Source organism: Phaethon aethereus, assembly GCF_964289735.1.
Source record: "Phaethon aethereus genome assembly, chromosome: 6".
Lineage (NCBI taxonomy): Eukaryota > Metazoa > Chordata > Aves > Phaethontiformes > Phaethontidae > Phaethon > Phaethon aethereus.
In genome coordinates this window covers 41,368,889-41,395,075 of record NC_138580.1, presented here as the reverse complement: position 1 = coordinate 41,395,075, position 26,187 = coordinate 41,368,889, and the positions used below count along the sequence as shown (strand labels likewise).

At 41.4% G+C, this 26,187-nt stretch overlaps 1 protein-coding gene across 2 annotated transcripts in view; it reads left to right on the top strand.

Annotated features, from left to right (window-relative positions):
• The window catches only part of AGAP1 (ArfGAP with GTPase domain, ankyrin repeat and PH domain 1), a gene marked incomplete at its 3' end in the record, with an annotated part of 386,349 nt that overhangs the window by 261,222 nt on the left and 98,940 nt on the right, over nt 1-26,187 (top strand). Inside the window, exons 11-12 of one of the 2 annotated variants that reach the window (XM_082001545.1) lie at nt 734-902; nt 17,707-17,868. In XM_082001545.1, the coding sequence (XP_081857671.1) occupies nt 734-902; nt 17,707-17,868 (331 nt within the window). The remainder of the gene's footprint in view (nt 1-733; nt 903-17,706; nt 17,869-26,187) is intronic. The other variant, XM_082001546.1, reaches the window with a different exon arrangement.

The window sequence follows — 26,187 nt, the reverse complement described above, 5'->3', positions numbered from 1 at the left end:
GACTATTTGCTGTTAGAAGAACTTTCTCATGGATTTCTCAGGAAGCAGTTCTTGGCTTTAGTCAGTTGACTGTCTTTCTACAGCTGACTGGGTTTGTCTGCTTATTTCCTCTTTGTGGGCTTTCTAAAGCAGCATTAGGAAAAGCCTTTTCCATTTCTGGCTTCCAGCTTTCACTGTGTTTAATCAGACACAACTTGCACCATTTTTTCCCTTCTATGATTATTTTTACATGTGTGGAGGGAGGATCATATTCTAAGGAAACAATGTTTTAACTGCAGAAACCTTTCCAGTCAGTGCCCTTTCGTAACTTTTGTGCCTGCCGAGCAATTTAAGCCAAATTTGAGGGAGAAAGAGATAAGTACGTAAAACTTTGACCGAGAAGAGACACATGCTCATGAGGGACAGTCAGACTTGTCGTCTTCTGTTTGGGACCTGCTAGCTGGTGGACTCCTAAATATGGCTTAGAACCAGCCACACTGTGAATTGCCCCTTATCCAACTGGTAGCTGGAGGATGTATTCGAAAGCTCAAGACTTTGGGGAGTACTTCTAGTGAAAAGTGTGGAAGGGGTTCTCGAGAAAAGGGAAGGAAGGAGAAAACAGTGTGGTGGGTGATGGCAGATGATATAGGACGAAAGTCTTAAGAAACCAGGTTTCGTTAGTTCTGTTGCTTACAGAACTACCTGTTTGACACTGGGTTTTGGATTTTTTTTTTTTTTTCTTCTTCTTAACCAGGACTATATGCAGAACGTTCACGGGAAAGAAATCGACTTGTTGAGAACCACTGTGAAAGTCCCCGGGAAGAGGCCACCCCGAGCTACGTCAGCTTGTGCACCCATTTCCAGTCCCAAAACAAACGGACTCTCCAAGGACATGAGCAGTTTACACATCTCGCCGAATTCAGGTAAGAGAATACCACACTAGGGAAAAAAAGGGAAAGACTGCATTTCCAGTGTCTGTAGGCAATTGTCCTGTACTACTGGGATAGGGGTGGTAACTGTGAAAAATTTATAAATCCAAATAACTGCTGATGTGTAACTTTTTAAGCTCTGACTGCGGATCTGTCCTTCACGAGAGATTCTAAGTTTCTGAGTGGCCTTCAACATCCATCTTCTTACACTTGCTACCTTATACTTGTCAAAACCCTACATAATTTCACAGAAATGAACATTTGTGAAGAACTGATGCTGCCTTACTACTTATCTCTTAAGTCTAATACTTTGGAAAAACAGGAGATGAATCATTTGAAAGGGCTTTTTGTGGCTTCTTGGTGGGATCCACAGCACTTCTTTCCATCTTTAGAAGGATGCATAATTTTGGACTTCCCAATGGCAAGATTCTTCTCTAGAAAGCTATTTTAGTTTGTTTATGGAAGTAGTTTATAGCTCCTTGTAAGCTCTAAACAAAGAAGTTTATTGTTCGCTGAAGTACTTGTCCGTACAGCTAAGTGGATTTAAAAAACTGCATTAAGGAAAAACATTTAAGACAATTTATCTTGTAAAACGCAGAGCTTATACAAAACTCATAATGGTATAGTGTTGGTATGGAAGTTTCGTCAGCATGTTTGGGATGATGTCCATAAAGGGCCGAGTGCCTTTTGCATTTATGAGTAAGGGAAACACCTCCAGCACGTGCTGATAAAACCATCCAAACACACTTCTGTCCCTGTGCAGTACGCTAGGACGAGCAACCATAAAAACCAACACCCTGCTGTTCAGGTGTCTGCTCTTGGATAGTAATATTTACCTTATCCTTCAAGTCAAGATGTAAATCCACACGTTTTCTGTGATCTGCATTCCCTTGTATCAGGGGAAGAGGGAGAAGGAATTTCCTTTCACATACGGATGCTGCTTATTGAGATGAATGTTTAAAAAAGCCTGTGGCTGTACAGTGGTGCCACTGAGCAGACATCCCTGGAGATCTTGTGTGGCATTTTGTATTAGTTTGGCTGGGGACCTGAAATGTCTGAAGCCATGATTTCCTCACTCTTTTTCAAGTTGTAACCTGCCCCTAGAGAGGCACAGAGCTGGCATTGTCACGGGAAGAGCTCATAGGAGAAAATTATTCATGGTTGGTTTGTTTTTTCCATTTTGCTATTTAATTTAGGTGACTGGGTGGGGGAGGGTGGTTTTGTTTTTCAACATATTCCATAATTTAAGGAAGAAAAGTGCTGGACTGAGTCAATAAGCCAGCGGTAAAATGTTTAAGGTTTCAGCTTTTAAGATGTTTGAATACAGGCAAAAACTATGCGATTGCTCCAGAGAAGTACATTTCTGAAAACATATTCAAGGATGCATACTAATATAAAGTTCATAGCGTGGAATTTACATGTTTTGGCATCTGCTTAGCTTGCCAGGTTAGAGGGAAACAGCTTGTATGTGACTTAAATGAATATCGCACATTTCATTTTGTTTTGGGACTCTCTGCACATGTAATGTTTGCTTCACATGAAACTGTAGAGTACACAACTCGCTCTGGCAATGGTGGTATCCTGGCTAGCCTGAGGTTTTATCGCACAGCAGTTGTTTTAAAAGAGAAAAGTTAATTATGCTAGAAAGTGCAAATGCTGGAAAACGGCTCTGCTTTTAGATAGCGTTTTTCAAATAACGTGGTGGGAATCGTTGGAGCTTCTGTCCTCTCTCTTGGCATCTTAGAAGTACTGAAAGACTTTTCTGTTGTTGATGTCTGGTTAGCACATCTTAAGAGATCTGCTGTGATTAAGTCTTAATTAATGCCCTCCTGATGTATGAAAGAGTTGCATCCAAGGGAAGTTGAACCTGATTTCTGTATCATTACCCACTTGAATACCTTTGTTTCCCCTCTCGGGCACATCCCAGTGTAGCTGGGATGCTACACTGATCCTTCTTTACTTGTAAGCAAGTCCTTGACTCGCTTATCTTTGCATGGCACTCGTCCCATAGGTGAAGTAAGTATTGAGGTCTTAATGATATTACCCCTATAGCTGGCTGGAAGCATAACAGTTTTGGAGCATCTTTTTAACTTGCTGGGGGAGCAGGTGAAGACAGGCTGGACTGAACAGCTTTATGCTCTATATGGCAGCTGGCCTCACTACCTGCTTCCTCTGCCCACTTGGGGTGTCGGAGGATATAGAAGGGGGACAGCTAAGGTTTTGGTGTGAGAGGAGGGTCAGTGAAGATGCAAACATCTCTCTAAGGCTGTTTTTCATTAGTGCAGCTGCAGATATTATAGTTTCAGACCTGCTGTAGTATTTTCCTGTGCCAGCCATTGCTTCTGAAATTCAGATTGGTACATTCAGTGCATTGTCGGCCATGGTATCTCTTCTTTGGCATTTTTCTTCACAGAATTTGGTTCTTCTGAAGAAACTGCCTTCGTTGAATCTTTCTTACTCAAAAAGCCACATTTGAGATCTCTTTGGTTGTTGCATTACTGGACAGAATGACCAGCAGCAGGAAGACAGAGGAGTTGGTTTTGTTTTTTTTTTTTTAGAAAGCTGATTGATCCAAACGGATTATTCAGTCAAAAACAAACAATGAAAAAAGAACTACTTAAGTATTTAAAGTATTACTTTAAAAAAAAAAAAAACCCACGGTATTAGGACAGACTGTATATGGCAAATAAAGGTCAACAGCTCAGCTCTGCATCAGTCTATGTGGCACTCTCCATACTCTTGTGTTCAGGTAAGACTGAAGAGCTGCATTGCAGAGAGTGATGTTAAAATATTACAGGAGTATTAATATTGTAGAAAAGACACTGTCACAAGCTGTACCTGGCTTGTTAGTCTGAACTTTCATGTGTTCAAGTATATTGACAATGGTTTTTATGCAGAGGGTCACAGTTTCTGCTGGGTGGGAGACCCGTAGGTACTCGGCGTGCAGCTTCTGGAGTGCCGGGAGGGCTTCTGCTATCTCTGCAGTTGTCTGTCATGCAACTAAAAACACTTGCAAATTACCCCTTGCAGTCTGTGGTGCTGTCTCAGAGCTTTTTCTCAGTCGTTAGTATTGGCAAAATGTTATCTTCATCTTGAGTGATGCTTTAAAATTGATTGTGGGGCTAAAATCGTCTGTTCCTCTTTTTTCCTTGGGAGGTTTCTGTACACGGACCTGCTGTATGGAGAAGGTTTGGACCAAGCACAGAAAGAAGCAGCACTTGCTATTTTTACTTTTTAAGCATGCAAATACACTACATTCTCACTGCTTCCCATGTTACCTCTTCGGAAAACAGTGATGTTTTCTGTTCTGTGCATTTTGCCAGTGTAGGCTTGGTACCTGGAGTAATATCCTCCATGCTTAGAAGTGAGGATGGTGTTTTCTTTCATTGTTTGATGTGTTCAGGAATTCTGACCACATCTTCTGCTGTTACATAATTGTATACAGTTTAGTGAAAAAGCTAGGATATTAAAAGAATATCACTGCTTAATTAAAATGTCACGTTTAAGATTGACCCTGGAAGTAGAATTCATCATCTTTGCTTACATGTGGTGGTAGCTCAGGCCCACTAAAAGGATTTCTTGGCTGAGATTACCAATTTTCCACTAACTTGTGGTCCTGAACTTATTTTCATTCAAACATCAAAAGCAAAAAAAGTCAATACGCTTTTATTGCTGAAACAGTCCAATAGTGCTGGTCTTAAATGATATCTTCATTTGAAGACAGAATCACAGAATCACTAAGGTTGCAAAGGACCTTCAAGATCATCAAGTCCAACCATTAATCCAGTGCCACCATGTTCCCTAAACCATGTCTTGAAGCGCCACATCCACACGTTTTTTGAACACTTCCAGAGATGGTGACTCCAACCACCTCCCTGGGCAGCCTGTTCCAATGCCTGACCACCCTCTCAGTGAAGAAATTTTTCCTAATATCCAATCTAAACCTCCCCTGGCGCAACTTGAGGCCATAAGGTGGTCTGTTACTAAACACTGTTCAGAAGCTGCCCCTTAAGTATGGATTTCAGTGCCACCTTGGCCGATAAATGTATGTATTGGTTGTCTACTTGATTGCCTATAACTGACATGTTATAGGTCAGTTGTTATTACAGGTCCTATAACTGACAGGACCTCAGTGATAGTTTGCATCAAACACGTTCAGTCTGTATTCCCACATACTTAAGCGCGGTGAAGATCTTGCCCAAGGTGCTTCCCATAGCGTTGCTATGAGAAGAATAGAAGGAATTAGGCTAATCGGGGCGACGGTGTTGTGAATTCAAGAGGGGGTATACGCAATTATTTGGTAATACGCTTTATAACAGCCCAGCAGTAAGTGAAAGTTGTTTTCTGTTAGATCTAATTGACGTAGATGTCACATGCAGAATGAAAATTTTAAAAGCGTGTCATTCCTAGCACGTTGAGTTTAGTCATGCTTTGCGGCACTTCCTGTTTGAACAAGATTGTTTTTCTGCTCTTAAAGACTGTTTGATAAACAGACATATAATAACCATCTCTGTGACAGCTATCCCTGATCAGAGAGAGGATAAATGTAAATGTGTTTACATCCCAAACATCTGGAAGCAGATATCTTCAGGAAATACTCAACAACAAAAGCCAAGTTCTAGTCCCTCTTGAGAGTTTCCATTGCAGAGATATTAAAAAAAAAAAAAAAGACGACCTATATGAGAACATATGAACTAAAAAAACCCCACAAGATTACTTTTTCCTGCTGGGTTTCCACACTGACACAGGAGTTGGGAAAAATACTTTTCCTTTGATGTCATGGTAGGACAGTAAACTGGAAGTGAAACAGCAGTGGGGAAAAAGAAATATTTTCTCTACTCTGTCAGAAAACAGAGAAACGAGTAGAAGGTAAGGCTGCTCCTGCAGCCAGACACCTTACCTGGAAAAAGGTTGACTGTTCTTTCCTAGAAGTTTTGCCATGACACTGTAAAAGTTGAAAGCTGGTCTCTGGGCTTTCTTGGGTTCTTGGAGGTGCAGTTTGTGGTTTATCCTGTAAGAATTGGGATTCTGTGTGGCCGCTTCTCACAGGCAATACAGAGGGGTGGGGGGTTGTTTTAGTTTTGTTGTACGTGGGCTTTAAATAACAGATTTTTAACTGTGGCTTTATGAAAGGTGCTCGTACTTGTATGCAAACTTGGTGGGCATCTCTGAGTTGAGGGAAATAGAGGTTTGTTCCCTTTAATCTAAAGTTATGTTACTTTTGTGGTATCTTGAACCAGTTGTTGAATGATGCTTAAGTGACTTATATTAAATTTACATGGCAGTGAACATCACTCTGTTGATGCGTCTCCGTTGGTAGTACTTCAGAATAGGGTAACTTGGGGACTTGCTCGGTTCCAAATTTATCTAAGAGTTGGTAGCATATTGCGGCAACGTCATAAGGGCCAGCAGTCCTGTGAATCGGCCACTGACCAAGTCTCTGTGCCTTTTAGAAGCTGGCTCAGTTCTTGCTGACTTTGGAGCAGGAGTGGGTCCGGGTTTCAATTACTCCCAAATTGGGTTGGATTTGAGCTGGTTGACCTGAAGGTGAACTTATTCCTGAAATCTCTCCCAGGAGTCATTTATTTCTTCTGCTCTACAAACAACCCAAAGCCTGAGCTGCAGCAAGAGCCACTGATGTAGAAAGTTCACATCTAAAAATAGCTTATGATGTAGAGATAAATTGTTTCCTGATTAACACTTCATTTAAATAATTTGGTGCTATTAAATTTACTTCCAGTACTGACTGTACAGTATGTGAAGTATCCTAAAATGTGTTAGTGGCATAGCCATCGTTAAGTATGCTAAAGGTTGTTATCTGCTAACTGTATGTGACATTTCAGACATGCTATAAGAATGACATCTTCACATTCTTATAAATGTGAGTTTTCTATCTGTTACTAATTGTGATCATTTATCAAATCAACGCAGTGGTCATTAAGTAATCTTGCCTTACACTGAAATGCTTGGAATCAGACTGAGTTGGAATGGTCTGCCTTCCAGATTTTTCTTTTAAAAAGGTGGAGAATTGATGTTTCAGTTAGACCGGTATACTTTCAAAGTCAGATTTCTGTCGCGGTGTCTTTAGATTCTAGTACCTGTCTAATTCTGGTCTTTAACCACTGCTTTTTTAATTTTTTTTTTATTATTTTTTACCTTTTAAGCCTAACTTAGATCTACAGCCCTACCTCGCATGTTGGGTAGCCCTTTCCCACAACATCTGAAATAATAGCTGCTGAGTCCCGGTACTGAGAGCCAGTACCCTCCGAAGGGTGGTGTGCCATGTGCAAGAGGGGAAGCATGATGGAAAACTGGGGGTAGGATCACTCCTGTCATCAGATCATCACGACACTGTTGTGATGCATCGTGAATTCAAGTCTCAATCTGAAGTATACTGACTTCATCGGTATTTTTGTACATCATGTAGTCATCTTTTTTTCATTGGAGGTTACTGTGAGGATTCAGGTGTTACGATCAGGCTGACGATGAGTAAAAAAAATCTGTCAAGCCAAGCGCTTGCTAGCGTAGGCAATTGCTCTAAAGCCTATACATCTTGGGTGCTTTTGCAAATAAGTGCAGAACTGAGTCCTAAATTCTTCTGTCTGCTCTGAACTCCTTCCTTGTAGGTGAGTGAGGTTGTGTAGTGGAGCAGTGTGTGACTTGGCAGTGCCAGATTTTATCTGGTAGAGTTCCCACGAGGCCGGAGGTTGGTGGTTGGTAGTTGGTAGTTACTTGCTACTAATTTTGTAGTCTAATGTGGTACGTGAGATGACTTGACCTAACATGAAACGCTTTCCGTGCTTCAACTTGAGTGCGAGTTTTACGGTTTTGCCACAGATCACAAATGCAAGTTTGTGACTTTTCTCATTAATCACCCAAGTCAATTTTCCATTTGGTTGGGTTTGCTGTTAGTTCAGTGATATACAGCTGTAGCGAATGAAAGGAGAAGTTGTCTGTTTGTTTGTTTCAAAGCGGGGGGGGGGGGGAAGCCCAATTTTAAGTGCATTGGAGATTTCTCTTTCATCCCACTAGAGGGGGATCCCTCCAGGTCATCTCCAGCCCCTTTGGACTAGGATTTGCCCTTTCCAGAACTCAAGAGAAATAAACTTTCATTGTGAGTACCCTATATTCCTTAATATTGGGGTGAAAAGGAGCAGGGCAAATATTAGTGTTAATGAAATTAATATTTGATAAAAACACTGCATATGTTAAATACTAGGGGGGAAAAAGTTTGCTTAGATTTTCTCTTTAGAGGAAGAAGGAAACAATGAACTGTTGTACGATTCTTTCTTACAGTGGGCAAACGGTGCCCATCTCTAATGACGATCAGGTAGATAAACGGTAGAAACGCGTTATGAAGCTTCAGGCGGATGACTGTAGATGCCGGACAAGTCGCTGCTGCTCAGCCTGTGCCTGTTTCGCTCTGGTTGATTTTCATGCCTCCGTTGCGCCGTATCCCGAATAAAATCACAGCTCTATCTTGTCTGCCTGATGAAATCTGAACGATTTTTGACGGTTACACGTTGTAATACTAACTGGTTGGATGTTAAGACCTTTGCAGAATTGCTCATTCTTTTTCACCCAGTGATTTTAAAATATTAAAGCCATCAGGAGGGTTGAAACTGATTTACCAAAAGGGAAAAAAAATTCACAAATGTGTTTTGAGTACTGAACTGCCGTTGACATCTAAAGTCCCAACCATGCTGTTTTCCTCCACACTCCAGCAATCAGGACATCCAGCAAACCCATAAAAAACCAAACTAATAGCATGAATATTCAGTGACCTAGAATACTAATTATTGTCATGAATATTAATGTGATCGGACTTGCTTTTTCCTCTTCTCTTTCTCTCTGGCTCTTTTTTTTTTTTTTTTTTTTCTCCCCCTCCCTCAGCCAGCTCTAAAGATGGTCCATAATGAGAGCATTTAAGAGAGAGAGCGCTCTCCGCCGTGACAGGGACCGGGGTAATAAGGAGAGCTTGATTAACGTGGTGCACTTGGGGGAGAGATGAGAAGATTCACGTGGGCCTGTTGTGGGGGAGGCAATGAGGCACCGGCGGCTGTGTTGCTGCTCCCTCAGATTAATGAGGCCTAAGAGTGCATTAGGAACAGTGACAAAGGTTTGATCTAATGGGTTCAGTCATTTTTCCTTTGAGTGACAGACGCACAGAAGTAATTGGCTGTGCAGAATGGCAGCTCATTGGCAGTACTTAAGGATACATTATCCCCGTTGTGTGGCCCGCAGAGGCTGTTTATCAAAACTGCTCACACTGCAGACATGCATTCACTTAGCTGCTGTTACAGTGGCAATAGCTATTAAAAAAAAAAAAGTCATCTCGCATTCGTATCTATTGTCTCTTTTTCGAAAATAAAGTTTCTTTGTTCCATTTTCGGAAGAGTCTGGAGGATATTTGAATACCGGCAGGCATCCCTCCCCATCCCGAAGAGGCTCTGGTTGCAGCTCGCAGGGTCTGGGGAGGTTTGTAGGCTCATGGAAAACTCCCAAAGTTAGTTCGGTTAATCTTACCAGCTTTGGATGTAGATCCAGCGCCCAGATAAGACACCCACCCCCTCTTCAATTTCATTATTAATAACTTCCACAGACAGTCAAAGGGATTAGGAAGCATTTTACATCTTTTGCCTCGGGCCCCTACGCATGCTTTACATGTGAGCAGCATAATATCTTGAAATTATTTGATTTTGCACTGTTGGTTTTGCAAAGTTAAATTCACAATTTTTAACAGGATTCGCAACCAAGTAACTTGAAGACAAAGTTAGAGCGTTCATCAGTGTAAAATGGTCACCTCTGGGTCTGAAAAATGCAGTCCCTTAACAAGCAGGTAACCTCGATCAGGACTTGCCCAGAAAGCGAAGTATACCTTATTTATTACCGCTGTTTGTTAAAAGTACTGAAAAAATAGTAATGTGCCTTGCTAGGAAAGGCACGCACGCTTTGATCCCAGCAGAATAAATAGTCTGGGATCTTAAGCAGAAGCCCTTGATGTGTTTAACTTTCTTTTAGAAGAGGTGTCTCCTCTGATGACTTAATTTTCCTCCACACTTGCTGTGTTGGTTTGGCATGCTCTGAGAATAATAGCTTTTCTCGTTATACTCCCAGCACCATGTCCTTCACTGCCAGGATATTTCTTGGCATTGCCTTGTTTGTTCATTAGTATTGACCCTTCTCAGTTTGTACACTACTAATCAAGCCTGGTTCGCAGAGGCTGCCCTGCCAGGCTGCGAGATGGAAGGTCTTCCTCTATTAATAGCTGCTTATCTTCACGAAATTTGTTCAGATAATAAATGCTTCTGGGGAAAAAAAAAATCATAAGTTAAACCCACAAGCAAGTCATCTGCTACGGCATAAAAAAATGATTGTCAGTGTATTGAAGGAGAGTTTCAATACTGGAACCAGTATGTTTTGGAAAGATACTGGCGTCTCACACTTCCTCCTTCCGTGTACAAGTAACCACGTTATTTTAGGTTCGTGATAAGCCCAAGGCAGAAATGATGTGCTGTTTGCACACTGCTGTCAGATTGAAACAGAGTCCGTAGCAATACTTAAGTAGGTTTTCCACCACTAACCACCCCACTCAAGAACCTGGAGCTCTCTGGCCCTGGTCCCACAGCTGATCTTCCTGCGAACGCGGCCAGACAGTGCTCTGACTCCTGGCCCATACATCGCTTTCCAGTGTGGACTGGCTCTACTCAATCGGAGCGGGAAGGAGCTGTAAGTAGCAGTTTTCCCAGATTTCAGGGCAGGCCGCGATCTCCAGAGTTGGCAAGAGAAGGACAGATGCTGAGATCTCATGGAACCTAGAAGAGCCATCCCCAAATTTTCCTCAGCTAAAGCAGGAACTGTCCCCACATTCATATTTATAGGCAAAGCAGAAGGCAGTGAAGGCAGCAAGTGGCACAGCTTGGCTGGTCAGCCGCTTCTTAGGAAAGTTTGGTCCTTCGGAAAGATTTCTGCACAACTCTGGGAAGTAATTCATAAACATAATACAGGATCGGGGAAAGGGGAAGGGAATGCTTTTCATCTTTTTGCAGCTAGCGAAGTGGCCTCCCTCACTTTCCTTTTGCACCCTTAATGCCTGGAGAAACTTCAGGGAGCAGTGTTGGGTATGGATTTTGAACGGGCAACCAACAGGCAGTCTAATCTACTTGACAGTGCCTTTTACTGAATTAGAGGGCATTTCAAGAATAGGCAGTATCCCTGCAACATAAATTGACCCAACATGATTTGAAACAATTAACCCACTGATATCAAGAGTCAGGATTTCCTGACCCACAACTCTAATGTATTTTTCATTAGTTCTAACAGCTGGTGAGCGCAGCCCTCTGGCCTTAGGAGGTTTATTTCTTTTTTTGGAAGAGAAACTCATCGTGAACATGAAAAGCATAACACAAATAAAACATGGCCATGGTGAAAGCATAGCAGTAGGCTGTAGTTCATCTGATTCAGTCTTTCTGTGCTTCTGTGCAGCCGCTCTCTGCGGGTCTCGAACACTGCTGCTTCATGGAAAAATAGAGTTCTGCTTCAGGACTCTTGCAGTGTCTGCTCGTCTCATAAATTCAAGAGTATATTAGTTGCAGTCCCAAATGTAACTTCTTTTAACTAGGTGATTTGTTTGGGAGAGATCACAAATGTGTCTGCAGCAGGAGATGGAGACCACTTCCATGTATTTAAGTCACTTGTATCTCACTTCTTAGGGTATGGTCATGAATTATATTCATTCTGCATTTGTGATTAGTGAGTGGCATCTTTGGTGAAGGCTTTGGCTAAAGTGATATGTCTGTTAAAATAACCTGTGCCGCCCAGTGGTGATTCACTGTATTCTTTTGATTAAGTTAAAACATGGCAAAAGAGGAATGGCTAACATGCTGTCCACCCTACTGTTCCATTACAACAGCAACAATGACAAAAACCCTGAACGGTTTATTTTTTGGTTGGGCAGGTTACTGCATATATACAAGATAGTGTTTATGTTAAGCCTTTTTTATTGTTTCGTCTATTTTATTAAAAAAATTGTAATACATAGTGTCTTGTCTTTTAGGTTTTACTGACTAGGTGCACACTTAGCATCTTCTGTGGTCCTGTGCTTGTAGAAATCTTTGTTATTTTCAGAGCATTTCTAAGAATTGTAATCTGACGTTGCATTTATGGTCTGTTGTTTTGTAAATCTGAAACAACTGTGTATGAAGAGCCAGAGCGAGTCCCTCTGTGCGGAGGAGATTGAGACCTGTTCTGCCCCCAGTGTGTTTGTTTCCATCAGCCTCTTAATATGTACATACGTACACACAGGCATGTACTCCTCTGCTTAATTCCTCTTATGCCGAGTCTCTCATCTTTACTTTATCTTTGCTCTTGGCGGCTATTTACGCTGAATAGATGGATATATAAATTGGACTTTGTGTGAGCACGCTCACTTTTCTCAGAGGCTGTTCTGTTGAGCGTTGGCCAAACCTGGAAATTACCTTGACTCTTAATTTGAATAGGTTTTGTAGAGCTTAATTGTTTGAACGTTTTGTAAGCGCTATCATAACGGGGTATTTTATAATATCAGAAAAGATAGTTTTAATAAAGCTGTCTAGAGCTAGAAAGAAGAACTCTTCCTTTGATGCTCCTTTGGTAGATGAAAACATTTTTGTTCAATAGGAGACCAGCATCTTTTTTTGCTCATTTGAGACCAGTTCTGGCAACATACTGATATTCATTCAAATATAAATGCCATATTCACTTTGAAATGCAAATTGTTTAAAGAAAAATAGCATATGGTAGAGGTAAGTACCTTTTCAAATCAGCTCCCACACTTTAGGGATGTGAGTACAGCTAAAATTATTCTTTGGAAAGAATCTGGAGCCTTTGACACATTGAAGCTTGAACTAATCAAGGCTTCCCAGTAAGCATATACACATATCCATATCAAGGAAACAGTGCTGAGAATACATGGATTAGCATAGTAATTTAACTGCCCCCTGCTAATCAACTTAAGCAACCAGCTGATGCATATATGATGTATTTGAAGAGGCACTCTTTCACAACTCCAGAATGGGCCAGGTAGCTGACCATGGATTTCATGTTAATGTCGAGATATATCCCTCTCTATCTACATATAGCTAGATATATATACATGTGTGTATCCATGTACAGATGGGGGAGACAATAGATGCAGAATGCATCAAGGCATTGCTTGTAAGAGCTTGTTATAAAGGCTTCATGTGCCTAACCTAATATACGGCGGTTACTTTTCAATGAGTGTTGCTGGCTGCCTCTTTTTGACTGTCTCTTGCTTGTCTGCTAAAAGACTGACATTATTTCTGCTGTTGAGACTTTATCCTTCAGCAAAAATAACGAACAGTTGCTTCGCGGAGGTCTATATTGGGGTTTGCCCGTTATAGACGGAGTAAAAAACATAGGACTCTTTTTGTAGACGCTTTGTGCAGCATACAAAGTGTGCGAGAACAGCAGTTGACTTCCAGTAGTCGTTGTTTTGGTGTGACAGCATTAGTGCCTACTGGGGTGGTGGAATACATGTCCTGGGCATGCTGCGATTAGAGTGAAAAGAGGAAAAATCAGCAATGGTTTGGGAAATAATGATTTTTAAATCAGGTTGTAACAAGTTTGTGCTAGAGCTGAACGCAATTAGGAGGGGGAGAGGAAAGGTCACCTGTTTTCTATAGTCCAGCCTGTCTGATATCTACCCACAGATTCAGGCTTGCATGGTCTGATACGTCATGAAAATCTTACAGCACGTGAACAAAATGGAATTTAAACTTGAATAAATGTTCTTCACAAGGGTCGCGGGTAGCAGTGTTACCAAACTATGGCAATGGAAAAGGCAGAGCTGAGCTGGGTTGCGTCATTGATCACTAAAGCATTACATCATGGGACTCGGCACCTGTTTGTCGCTCGCAGCCCATACCTTTCAGAAATATGAAATGAAAGAAAAACTCTTACTTAGTTTGCAGAAGTCATCGCTTCCTCAACAAGTTGATGTCATAATGTAGGGTGTGGCATTCAGAAGATGGCATTAAGGTGAAAGTAAAGCTTTTGGTGCTGACATGAATGTTGATGGAGAAGTCTTGATATTCTCTTTTTAATGTTTTGCTTTTGTATCACAGCTAGAAAGTGACTGGACACTTCTGTTCAAAAATTTGTGAACTAGGCAGATGATGTCAACATACAAATATCGCTGCTCTCTGCAACTCGGCCACCCAGCACGGGGTAATGGGGTTGTGTCATCCAGGCAAAGATGTCCAGTAATCACTTTCATTTTCCCATGATACCTAGGAAACACTCCATCTCAGCTTCCACATACCAGTTTTCTCCTTCATGATCTTTGTTACGAAGATGCTTTTGTAAGAGGTCATCGAGTTTAGCTTCCCATTTTACTAGGCACAGGGTGAAAGATGGCTACAATCTAAAAGCGCGCTTTTGTGGCATTGCTTGAGTCCGGCAGGATAGATGCTTGTGAAAAAAATAAGTTGTTTCCAAAGCCATTTACCAGTAATAATCTAAAGATGCCCAAAAAGGTGCTACAGTAAAACCAAAGCAGAGTTTGGATTAGTCTGCTACGTAATTGTCACCTGTAAGTTTGATTTGGTAAACTCATTTGCGAAGGTAAAGGCTAATAAACAAAATCAGAAACAAGACCAGAAAAAAGTTGGTAACTTTTGTGTAAGTTCACTTAAAAACAATACAAATGGAAAGGACCTGGAGGTATCTCTTATCCTATGACTGCAACTCAAGTTGCAGTCAAAGGGACTGCAGCCATTTTGCTGCTTAGATGTATCAAAGTGCAAATTGTTGAAAGTATTTTGAATCAAATGGGAATACAGAGTAGCTTCTGAGCTCAGAAAGGTTGTCTTGTTTTGCTTTGGGGCGGAAGAAAAAAGAAAAAGACTCTTTAGTCATTCAGAGATCCCTGGAAGCGTTGGTTGAAAGGGATCATCTGTGCCATTCTCCTGCTTGAAGAAGCAGGACTGTCACCAGTGTTGGGCAAGCTCAGCTGTGTCTGCGTGACTGAGCTTTGGAAAGCTGAGAGGCTGGAGATCCCCTAGTTTATTCTGGTAGCCTGTTCCAGTGCTGCATCTGAACTTTCCAAGCTGTTGTCTTGCTGCTGTTTTGTATCATCTACAACTAAAAAGCTTTTGGCTTCCTCATCTTTTGTCCTTCTGGTAGCTGTAGGCAGCTATTAGATGAGCTATTATCCTCCTGTTCACCAGACTAATCCCTCCCAGCTCCCTTGGCACTCATAGGCCATGTGTATTAGACCTTTGACTGTCTTGGCAGTTCTTTGCTGGCTCCTTTCCCATTTCCCAACAGTCCTCTTGAAGTGGGGGACCCAGAATTGAGTACAGTGTTTCAGATACCCATCATGGTGTGCCCGGCTTGTGGTTTGTGTTGAGTACAGTGTTAACACACATTCTGGCATCCATTATTGACTCGTGAGTCCTTCACAGCAGTGCCACTACTCAACCAACTGGTCCCCAGCCTCTGCTGCTACACCAGGTTGTTCTGCCCCAGGAGGAGAAGTTAAGGACTTCTCCTTGTTGAACCACGTGCCGTTTATGTTGGCCTAAATATCAAGCTTCTAGAGTCCATTTGGTCTCAAGCTCTGACCTGACATTTATGACAGCCGCTCCCTTTAATTTGGTGTATCATCGCAATAATCTATTAATGTTCATAGTTTTTCTGGATTGTGAAAATAAGAGGAAAACCCTGATGGTTATTTCAAAGTGAGCATCAGCGGCATCGCAGAAGTTCGTTTGGAAGGAGGTATTTCTCATAAGAGGCCTCTAAATATGTACTGTCAGCTAGTGTTTCCATTTTCTGTCCTGACTTTAAGGTTCTGAGCTCTAATTTGATCTTCTGCTTTGTACCTTTGTTTCTGTAGGCCTGATTTCTTTGCTGAACATTTCTTTGGAAGGTGTTTTTAGAAGGTGCTAAAATACCGGCATTAGCGAATTCCTCTCAGTTGATGGGTTCAATCACACAATGGCCTGAGGAGGACCAGTTGTCGGAGGCAGGTTTTTTTTAGCAGTTTGGCAAATGACCACAGAATTCTTCTGGACAAAAGGTTTACCCAGGGAAAGCGATTAGAGAGGCATTATGTGCCAGTAGCTAAAGCACTGCCTTGGCGAGGTCCCAACGTGGTTCCAAAATCCACCTTAGACTTTGCATAATTGAGCAAATTAGTTTTTCTGTATGTTTTTCATGTTTACAAAGCAGAGATTGCCAAACAGAAGTTCTTGAGACTAAGTAAGGGCATTCAAGACTCAGGTGGACAGATACTGTAGAGATGGATCTGTGTTAAGGACTAAAGATGAGATTTAGTCTTGGGAAAGGGGAGGAGAGAAAGGGACAATTATGCCAACTCTAATAAACACAAAGTAGTTCACTAAGCTCTGCTGTCTTCCCAAAGGCTGCTCTGGGAAAAGACATAATGATAGAACTGGGAGTCAGGAGATCTGGGTTTTATTTTCAAGTCTGCCACAATCTTCCTTTGTGGCCCTGGGTCATTTAACCTCTGAAAAATGGGGGAAATGATAGCAGATAATTAACAACCTCACAGGAGCATTGAAAATTAATTCATTAATTTTTCTGAACTCATCAGTAGAAGGTGTAATGGAAATGCAAAGTGTTAGGGTATTTTATAAAATTGTGTCTGTTTCTTTCCCTTTACATGTGTTTTTAAAGACTGTTCTTAAATCCGTAGATGACCTGTGGGGTACCTTTTGAGAGCTTGCCACAAGGTGTGAAATGAGCATCGTAAAATACTTGTATCTTTATAATACGCGAGTCCTGTGCCAGGAGTAGGGTGAAAAGTGCTCAGAAATCAAAACTGTAGAGCAGACTTCAGCCCATGTCAAGTTGTGAGTAAGACCATCAGAAACCTGAGTTTCTGGAAAGGTTTTAATTGTTTCGACTCTAAAATTTGTTCAACCAGATCACTCTTGTCCTGTTTTATGGTGAAAAACTTGTCCCTGTTGTTCCCCCTCACACTCATCTCCCAGCATTTTACTGCCCTAGACCTCGCTGACCATGAAAATACTAAAATTGTTTCTAGTGTTTACTAGGTAAAGGCTCTTCTTCGTATCTCACCTTTTGTGTAGTAGGCCTTGGAGTTGTTGGGTGTATTGCTGTGGGAGGAGACAGGCAGGAATTATATTTGTTGTCAATGGAACAAGCCTCCAGTGTGTGCTTTGTGTCGCAATATTCCTTTAATATTAGAAATCTGCGTAGGTTTTTTGCCTGGTCTTCTAACACTAGTGAGTGGTAGCTCCCCTTCACTGTGTTCTTGGCTTGACTTGGGGGACATACTTGTTTGAAATTTTATGTAGAGGCAGATTGTTTTAAACTCTTCGAGTTGGCTTAGTTGTCTCGGTTGCTTGTGTAAACAGTGGTTTTCAGGAATAAATTTATTTTCTGTGCATGGTCGTGTCTTTTGTGCTCTACCTATAACAAGTGGAGAACCTCTACAAAATTTGACTGGTAGCAGGGTTGTGGAAGATTGTGTTTTCCAGAAGATTAATGAACAGAATGAGCTGACATCTTGAAAATGCAGGCTCTCTTGTCAGGAGTTCCTAGCTGGATTTGAGTGGGCTGCTGAAATCTGCAGTGACCCCAAGCTGGTGACAGGACTGTTGTCTTCAGAGCTTTAGCGAGGGCTGCGTTGGTTTTTGCGTTGGTTAAGTAATCTCGTTTTCTTCCCTGTTAAGATGCACCCATCCATCTTCATGCAAATCAATTTTGTCTTCTCTATTGACACAATTTGTTTTCCATTTATGTCTAGGGAACGTGACTACTAGCACATCTGTGTCTCAGATGGCAAGTGGGATCAGTCTAGTCTCCTTCAACAGTCGTCCGGATGGTATGCATCAGCGCTCTTACTCGGTCTCCAGTGCAGATCAGTGGAGTGAGGCAACAGTCATTGCAAACTCTGGCATTAGCAGTGGTAAGAAACCTGGAGCTGGGGGGGGTTATCTGCTTTGGGGTAAAGGGGGCATTTGGTGGTTTCTTTCTTAAAAAGAAAAAAGAAAATACAAGCTGATGTTCACCCAGATGCTCTGTTGGAAGCCAGACTTCTAGCATCTGGGAGAAAAAGAGAAATCAGATAAGAGAGAGCAGATCAGTACAATACTTCTTCAGCAGGAAGAGCTAATGTAATTATAATACTGCTTAATTTTAATTTCGGGTGTGTAATGTAGGTTGTTCACTTGGTACTCGTATTTCCTTACTCTGTGTGGTAGGTATTAGCAGTAAATTATCCTCCAGATCTTTTCATCGGCACATCCTTTCTCCACTGTGCTCTTGCTTTAATGTATGCACACTACTGGCATAGTTGTAGTGTTTTCTCTCTGGAGCGTTTGACAGTATTAAAAGAAGCAAACACTATTCCAGATGGTGTTTTGAAGTGATTAGATTGTAACAGTGAGACAGGGGTGGTTGTTTTTTTAAAGGGTATGCGCGAGATTTGGTAACAAAATGGTGCATCTGGCCTCAACAGAGTGCCTGGAACGGACAGAGGTGTAATGCTGTTCCCCTATAGCTGACCTGCTGCCTACGCACATGAGGGCATCCTCGGAGCAGCCGTGGCGGGTGGGCTGGGGCTGGCGTGCTTCGGTTGCGGTGGGCTGCAGAGATGGTTCACAGCAGTGAAGCACACGTGTCCAGGAGCACGGGGCTTCATAGGCAGTTGGAGAAACCGTGGCGTGTTCATGGAACAGAGTAGGGAAAGGAGACGAGTGTGTGAAAGAGAAGAATGAACGGAGAAGAAATTGAGAATGTGGATAACGGGGAGAAACATGAACAGGACAGGAGAAGCAGGGAGGAAAGCTGTTTTTCATGGCTGTCCCTAAAATAGTGAGAATTACAGGACTATGAAAACTATTTCACATGTCCCATATATGTATGTATCTGTATAAGGTTTGAATCTGAATATAGCCCTGATGCCGTCTCTGGGTTTTTAAGCGGCTGTGGAGAGCTTTTCAGTGCCACCTTATGAGAACAGAGGGTTTAAAGTCATGGTCACCTTGGCTCTGAGCGGTATTAGCTCACAGGTTTGTAGCTGCTGAAGCACATGTATTTCTGGAGCTCTAAACACGTGGGCAGCATCTTCAGGAGCGTGGTATTTGCATCAAAACAGTACAGATTTTGACTGAGAATTTTCTAAAGCAAACAGCCTTATTCCAGCCTCAATGGCAGCCAGAGGTACTGCTAAGCAGCGTGATAAAGTGCTTCAGTGCTCTGTGTCCACCCAACTCGCCCATTCCTTTGCAAGCTGGTCAGTCTTTTCGGGTGAGCAGCGTTCCCCTGCGTGGATTCCTGTAGACTGAACTGGTTTCATGGTTAAGGCTGTATATTCCTCTTTCCTCCTGAGCTGTTTCGTTGTTTTAATCCACCCCAATTCTACTTTCCTTTTAAAAGGTTATACCAAAGTGTCGGCTTTTTGCAGCCTTCTTTTATACTGTAGCTCTCCAGGGAAAAGTTGGAGGATTGTATGTTTGCACTAGGAGGAAGGCAAGTGAAAAGCAAGGCGTCGGCGCTGGTCCTTGACACCTGACATGCCTACGGAGAGGTGAGCAGGTGCCATCCCCTTGCTCCATAGTGCCGGATGTGACAACTGAGGCTGCGGGAGAGGAATATCTTCAAAATGCAGAATTCAATGAGTTCGTAGAAGTGACGAGTGATTAATGTCTGGAAAAGTAGAAATACAGCGTAAATTCCTGCCTCTTGCCTTTTACTTCGTAGTGCTGCTTCTATTTTTGAGATATTTGCTGGTCTGGTCTTTTGCTCCTGGTGCTGCAGTTCAGCTAGTTTTAAATTCCTGGTGAAGGGAACCTTTTCTCCTGCACGAGCTCTGTACTTTTAAGTAGGTGCAGTACCTTTTTCTGACTTGACGTTCATATGTGGTTGCTTCTGGATCAGAGGAGACGACAGCTGGAATTATCTGTGAAATATTTATTCAAAAAATGCAGGTGACTGGTGGGTACTTGTGAATAAGCCTGACTTGAATCATTTCTTGCAGAGTTTCTAATTTAAAAAAAAACAAACACAAAACTATGAAAAGTTGCGTTTTTTTTAAGTATGTGGGGAAAACTGAACTAGCGGTGAGTTTTAGGCAGCTAAGGGTCAGCAGAAACAGAAGTATTATGATAAAACTGGTACAAAACCTCAAGCATAATTCATCACTCTCAGTGTATCATCTTTCGGTAAGCTCATAGATGTGTCCTTTAGGTTGGCAAATTGACGCATGAAAAACCCTTTTTAATTTCAGGGGGTTTTTTTCTCCATTAAAAGATTTTTGAATTTTAGTCATAAAAAGATAATACTGTGAAAGCAGCAGGTATGGCGAGAAGCTAAGCATCTTTTGGAATTCAAATGCCGATGTACTGGAGGATACGCCTGCTTATTGTCACATGGTTTTATTGTAGACAAAATAACATATTGGGATTTGATTTTTCTCTGCACCTTTTTTTCACATTAAATTAATACTTTGTGTGGCTCCGGAGAACTTTTCAAAGTCTTCTGAAGCAGACCTTTGGTTTCCTGGGGCTTCTGTCTTTCAAGCAGCTGTGAACATCTCCTAATTAGATAAATTACTTTGTAGTGGGCAGAGCCACAAAACAGGAGGTGCTGGTTAAATTAAAGGGGAAAAATAGAAAAATCCATTCTCTGAAATGGAATGCCCCACTGCTTTATGACTATTACTGTTGTAAGGTTTTACATTTAAGTACCTGAGGTTTAAAATTAAATGTCTAATATAATTTGGTGCTGGTAACATGAAGCCTGCGACTGCCCTCGGAGAAAATCTAGACAGCTTAGTTCAGTGTTTCAAATTGCTGTCTGCTTGATAGTGAGCTGGTCATGCGACTGGCTCACTATTTAGCTCCATACCACCTGCTGTTCGGCATAATTTTAAATGCAGTAACATATTTGCCTTAAAAACTCAGAAATTTAAAAAGACTGTTCCAGCAGCACATGAAAAATTAATTCTTTTTGCATTTTTTTTTCTTAGTCTTGTAAGTACTTGACAGAAGTAATTTTAGCAGCAAGAGAGAATAAAAACTGGGGGCAGTAAATCCCTGTCCGAGAACCTCTTGTGTAGATTCTTTATGGACCCAGAATTGATCTACATGTCAGATCCTGATGTAGTTTAAACTGTTTATCACCCTAATGGCGGTAGAGAGACCATGAACATCAACTTATAATCCTACATGAAAGAAATTGGTGTTTGCAGTCAATGAAGGAGCAGCTTAGCTTTATTGATAGATTTAGAACAATTACTGCTGCTGCGACTATTGGCTGAGAGGTTTTCCTGGATCGCATTGGAAGCCTGCGATATTTTTTCTTTGATAAATCTTTTCCTTGATGCATCATTTTTTTTCACCCGGAATTATCTATAGTTGCTCACTGCTGGGGAATAAGAGGGTTGTCTGGTCTCAGGGGAGCCATTCGTAACCTGTTCCGGTGTTAAAGTTTGGTTCAAGAATGTATATCTGCCTGGTTCCACCTCTGCAAATTCAGCTCTTTATTCCTTATATTCTTTTTCTTAGCGAGAAAAGCAGGACTGTTTTGAGGAACTGTTGAGAGCTGGCCAGGAGTAGTGTTGTGAGGCACCTCAAACTTGAGTACAAAATGCATGTTTTTCCTATGGAAAACAGAGTAATGTTAACTAGTGGTGTTGCTGCCGTTAATGAGAGAGAGCGCTGACCTGCAGTCTTTGCAGTTTGTACATCCTTCAAGAACTGGAGAGAATGATCCTCAAACTTACCATGAGAGCTGCTTTTTTTTTTTTTTTTTTTGATGGAAGAAACCACAGCCAGCTGTATTTGCAAAAATTAGCTTCACGAGGCTTAACTCACAGAAGACTGAGGATGTTATCTCCTACCTGGGGATGAAGAGTAGCAGCTTGTTTGTTCTCTTTTTAAATGTCAGGTTTTATAGTTTGGTTCCTAAGGCTGTGTCCTGAGAAAATCAGAGGGAAGAATTTCTTTATTGAAGTTACAATATGAAGCACTTCTGAAATGGTGCTGCAAACAGTAGTTTGCCTGGGACAGGGATTTTTTTTCCACTGTACTAGTAAATTGTCATTTGAATTCTAGGATGTTATAAAATTCTGCAGTAAATCAAATATCTGTTTAAATATCATCCACTTAGGCTTTATCACTGTACAATTGCTTGTACGGGCCATTTGATCTTGGCTGTAATTTATGTAAGTTGTAATACCTTGTGTCTTTTGAGTTTTTAACAGTTTGGTGTTAGGGTTTATTAATGTAACGTTTTGTTCTCACTGTGCCATGGAGTATGAGAGGTCATTGGAGTGTTTATATAAATGCAGACCTTACAACTTGCCTTACTTTTCCGATGGTAAGCACTTGGAATGATTAAACGATGGAGTCTTGTGCTATACATCGAAAAAGAAAATGGTTCAACTTACTTCTGACAGTCGTAATGCTGTCATTTAAAATGCAAACCAGAAAACATCATTTAGAGTTGTTGGAATTCAATAGGCAAGTTCTTGACTACGATAAATAACATCATTTCAAATAGATTTATAGAATTTCAGAATTTTTTGTGTTAAGTCTATAAAGATGGTGTAGGTTGGAAGAGCTTTTTTCCTCCTTTTTAAAGAGGGAAGTAATTACTGAAAAGCAAATATAAAGTTATTTTCTCCTCTTTTTCTAGCTGCTCTACAGCTACTCTGGGGTTTCCTGCAGTTGCTAATATTTAATATTGTAAAACTTGCCCTGAATAAGACAGTATATGTGCGAGTAGTTTACATTGTCTCTAAGAATAGGAAAGAAAAGGGAATATTCCTGTACACATCACACCCTTTTGTGTCAACAGACAAATTGCTTCTGGCAAATACTTTCAGAGGGACATTTTGTCAGGGTAAACTCTGCTAACAATAACTTATTATTGCCTTTGCTTTCTGAACAGTATAACATACCTCGAGGAAACTTGGGTTATAAAGTACTACTTTCCAGCAATTTCTGGATCCCCTTTCAGCATTGAGGTTGCATACTCAAAAACTTCCAGTATTAAAATGTAGCTGACATTTTTGACAAGCTTTTAGCTGAAGTAGCCCAGTTGACCAGAAATACTAAAAAATACTATGCAACAATGTCCTAGGTAGCTGGACTCGTACCGGTGTAGCATCTATGCCTTCACCCAGTCAAGAACAGGAATAGGAATCTGGTATTTTCTCAGAATTGCTGTAGCACCTTCCTTGTGGCAAATCATGCGTGGCAAGAGCTATCCTGCAGGACTTCACATTTCAGATTGGTTTTAATTTATAAAGGAGGAGATGCAATTTTGCAACCTGTGGTTCCAAAAAATAATGTAAGCTATGCAGGGCAGAGCGATTGCTCTGCATGGGTGACAACTAAGTTCCTTATAGTAATAAATTAGTCTCAAACTTCATCCTTGGTTTCAGAGCAAATTTTGAGTTGCTTCTTGAGAAAGAGGACAGGAATATCCTTACCGTATTTTGACAATTAATGAAATTTGCCTAATGACCCAAGCAATCTGCCAGCACCCCCTCATTTAGACTATAATTTCAGTGGTTTTCACTTGTGCAAATTTCATCGTCTCTGAGCATTCCGTATCGCCTTCTGGATCCTCACCATAAAATATGTGAGGTAGAGATCTTGACGCTCTCGTGGAAACAAGACATTTGCAGCTAGGTGTTCTGTTATATTATTCTTGTAGATGTGTCATTCATCATTTTTCCATTGCAGCATGATGAAGAGGAGGACACTAAAGGCTGTCTGATATTTCAATAAGACCTTAGAAGTGGTGCTGGTTCATACTGGTTTCTAGAACTTTCTAAAGCAGGAGGAAGCCATATCTTTTCTGTGCTCGGCTGGAAAGAGGAGGTCAGCAAGGAAATCTGATTGTTTGACAGCTTGAGCATCAGCCAGGAAAGTGTCATGTTGCCTGAGCCCTACCTGAGCTTGAAGGCAGATGGAGAGAGGCAACGTGATGTTTCTGAGATGTGGGGAGATGTCCCGTTTGTGTTTTCACTTTTCCCCATCATGGCGTCGGCATAAGGACAAGTTCTCTGAAAAGAGTTTCAGAGTGTTAAACTAAACGATGCTTTCTTCCTGTGGTTTTTTAGGAATGTGTTAGCATCCAGAAGCATTGGGACCCAATGCTTACCCATTCCATGTTGTAGACTGTAAGAATCTCAATTGAATGGGAAACTTTAAGATTGCCTTTCTTGAGGAGGTGCCTACCAGGTACACAAAATACAAACACTTACTAACTTGTGTTCTCTGGGTATGTGTTTGTTGCCAAAATGATGGGAGGAATCCTGTCCTGTCATACAGATGAACAGCACTGTGAGGTGTTCCTGAAATTCTGCCCAACATACCATGCTAAAAAAAGAAAGTGATCGAGGGGCAAAACCTCTGTGATCCGCTACCTCTGGGCGATCGGGTTCAAACGCTGCTGGCTTGCTTATTGCTCTCGGTATGCCGTTCACTGGGTCATCACTTGGCTCAGTGAACGTCAAACTGTAGGTGAGCCGTTGCCATTCGGTGCCGCTGGACTTCGCGTCCGTCAGGGAGCACATGGCTTCATGATGAGTTAAAAGAATAGAAGATAGGAAAGCGGTTCTTCTGTGGCTGTGTCCTTGGTGGAGGGGGGAGATGGCAGCAACAAACCTTTTGAGGCTTAAACTGAGCTGTGTCATGGCGTTGGTTTCGGGAGGACTTGGGGTACGTGGGCATTTCTGCACAACTTTGCTGGGTTTCAGCTAAGTACTTCTGTATTTACCTAGTCCTGCTGTTAAAATTCTGAGCTGTATTATATGGCTCTCTGCAATTCTGCAGTTCTTCCATCTGCTTTTCTTAAGATCCTCTTCTTTCGGCTCTCCCCATCCCCATGATTAAAATACAAGGAGTTGTTGCATCCAGCAATTAAATCCTGCACTTGGCTCCAAAATGGCAAGAAATGTGAGTTTTCATCTTCAGATAATTTGACACTGGCAACCTCGTGCTCATCTTAATCTTGTTCACAGCCTGATGTGCCAAATGTCTGTCAGTAAATTGTTTATGTGACTAAATTAACTTTTTGAGTGGAACTATAAAGCTTTGGTTTTTCCTGACATTTACTTATGGATGCTTAAATGCATATTTTGCATTTAGTTGCACTTAAAATTTAAACTGAAATAGGAACACGTATGACATGTTCCTTATAATAGGAGGGAAAAAAGATTTCTTTCTGGTTACTGATGTTGATTAATCTGACTTTATCATCTAGCAATGTTCAATAAATCAATGCTTTTTCTATCTGTAGCTAGGTCTGGTTGTCACACCTTCTCTGTTTGTCCCCACTCATGAGGAAAAAAAAAAAAAAAACCCAAACAAAAACCACAAACCAATCTTTTTATTATGGAACATAAACCTTAACCTGACAGGGCAATGAGAATAGTGAATGTTGTCTTTATCGGGTCTTCAAGCTCATGTCTGGGAGATGCTCCCGGTTCCTGACCTTTCAGATGCAGGGTTAGCGTGTTGCAGTACACCGCATGTCGTATTTAACCACTGCCGAAAGTCAGTACTTACCAAGTAAGGAGAGCGGATGCCCGGCACTGATATCGCTAGAGACAGGGAGCACTTTTAACTTCAGGTTGTGTTTTAAAATAAATATATATCTCTCTGTTTCCACAGCTGTCGTCTTGTCTAACTCCGGCTGCAAGCTGGTTCTCTGTAGCTCAGGTGCTTGACATTTGACAGATACAGCGCTTAGAAGTCTGTAAAATATGTTCTGTTCTCTGTTTTTATATTAGTGTCTGTCAGAACGGAAGGGTTAATACTGAAGGTGATTGCGCCCCTGTACAAAGTGAGTTCTTCATCAGGGAGGCCGTCCTGTAATCTCATTTGTATAAAAAGATAGTTTAATCTTTCGAAGTTTGTTTGGGTTTTGTGGGGTTTTTTTATGTTTGCAGTTTAAGTTTGCTTTACTCTTAAATCTTTGCAGTTTGGAATGAGCTTTGCTGTGATGTTTCATGGCAGGTCAGTCACCAGATAGTTTGAGCTAGAAGATCAGCTGTGATTGTTTTTCCCAGTATCTCAGGAACAAATGTGAACAGTGGTCTTAGACTGCTTAAATAGCCGGCACGTCAGCACATCGACTGCGTTCAGCAGCAGCAGGACGGATCTTCTGGCACTAGCTGTTAAAAGCTGAAGAGCTGCACTTGATGTGAGGATGCCCATATGCATTCAGGAGTGATGAATCTTGATAAATGATAATTGCAAGGAAATAA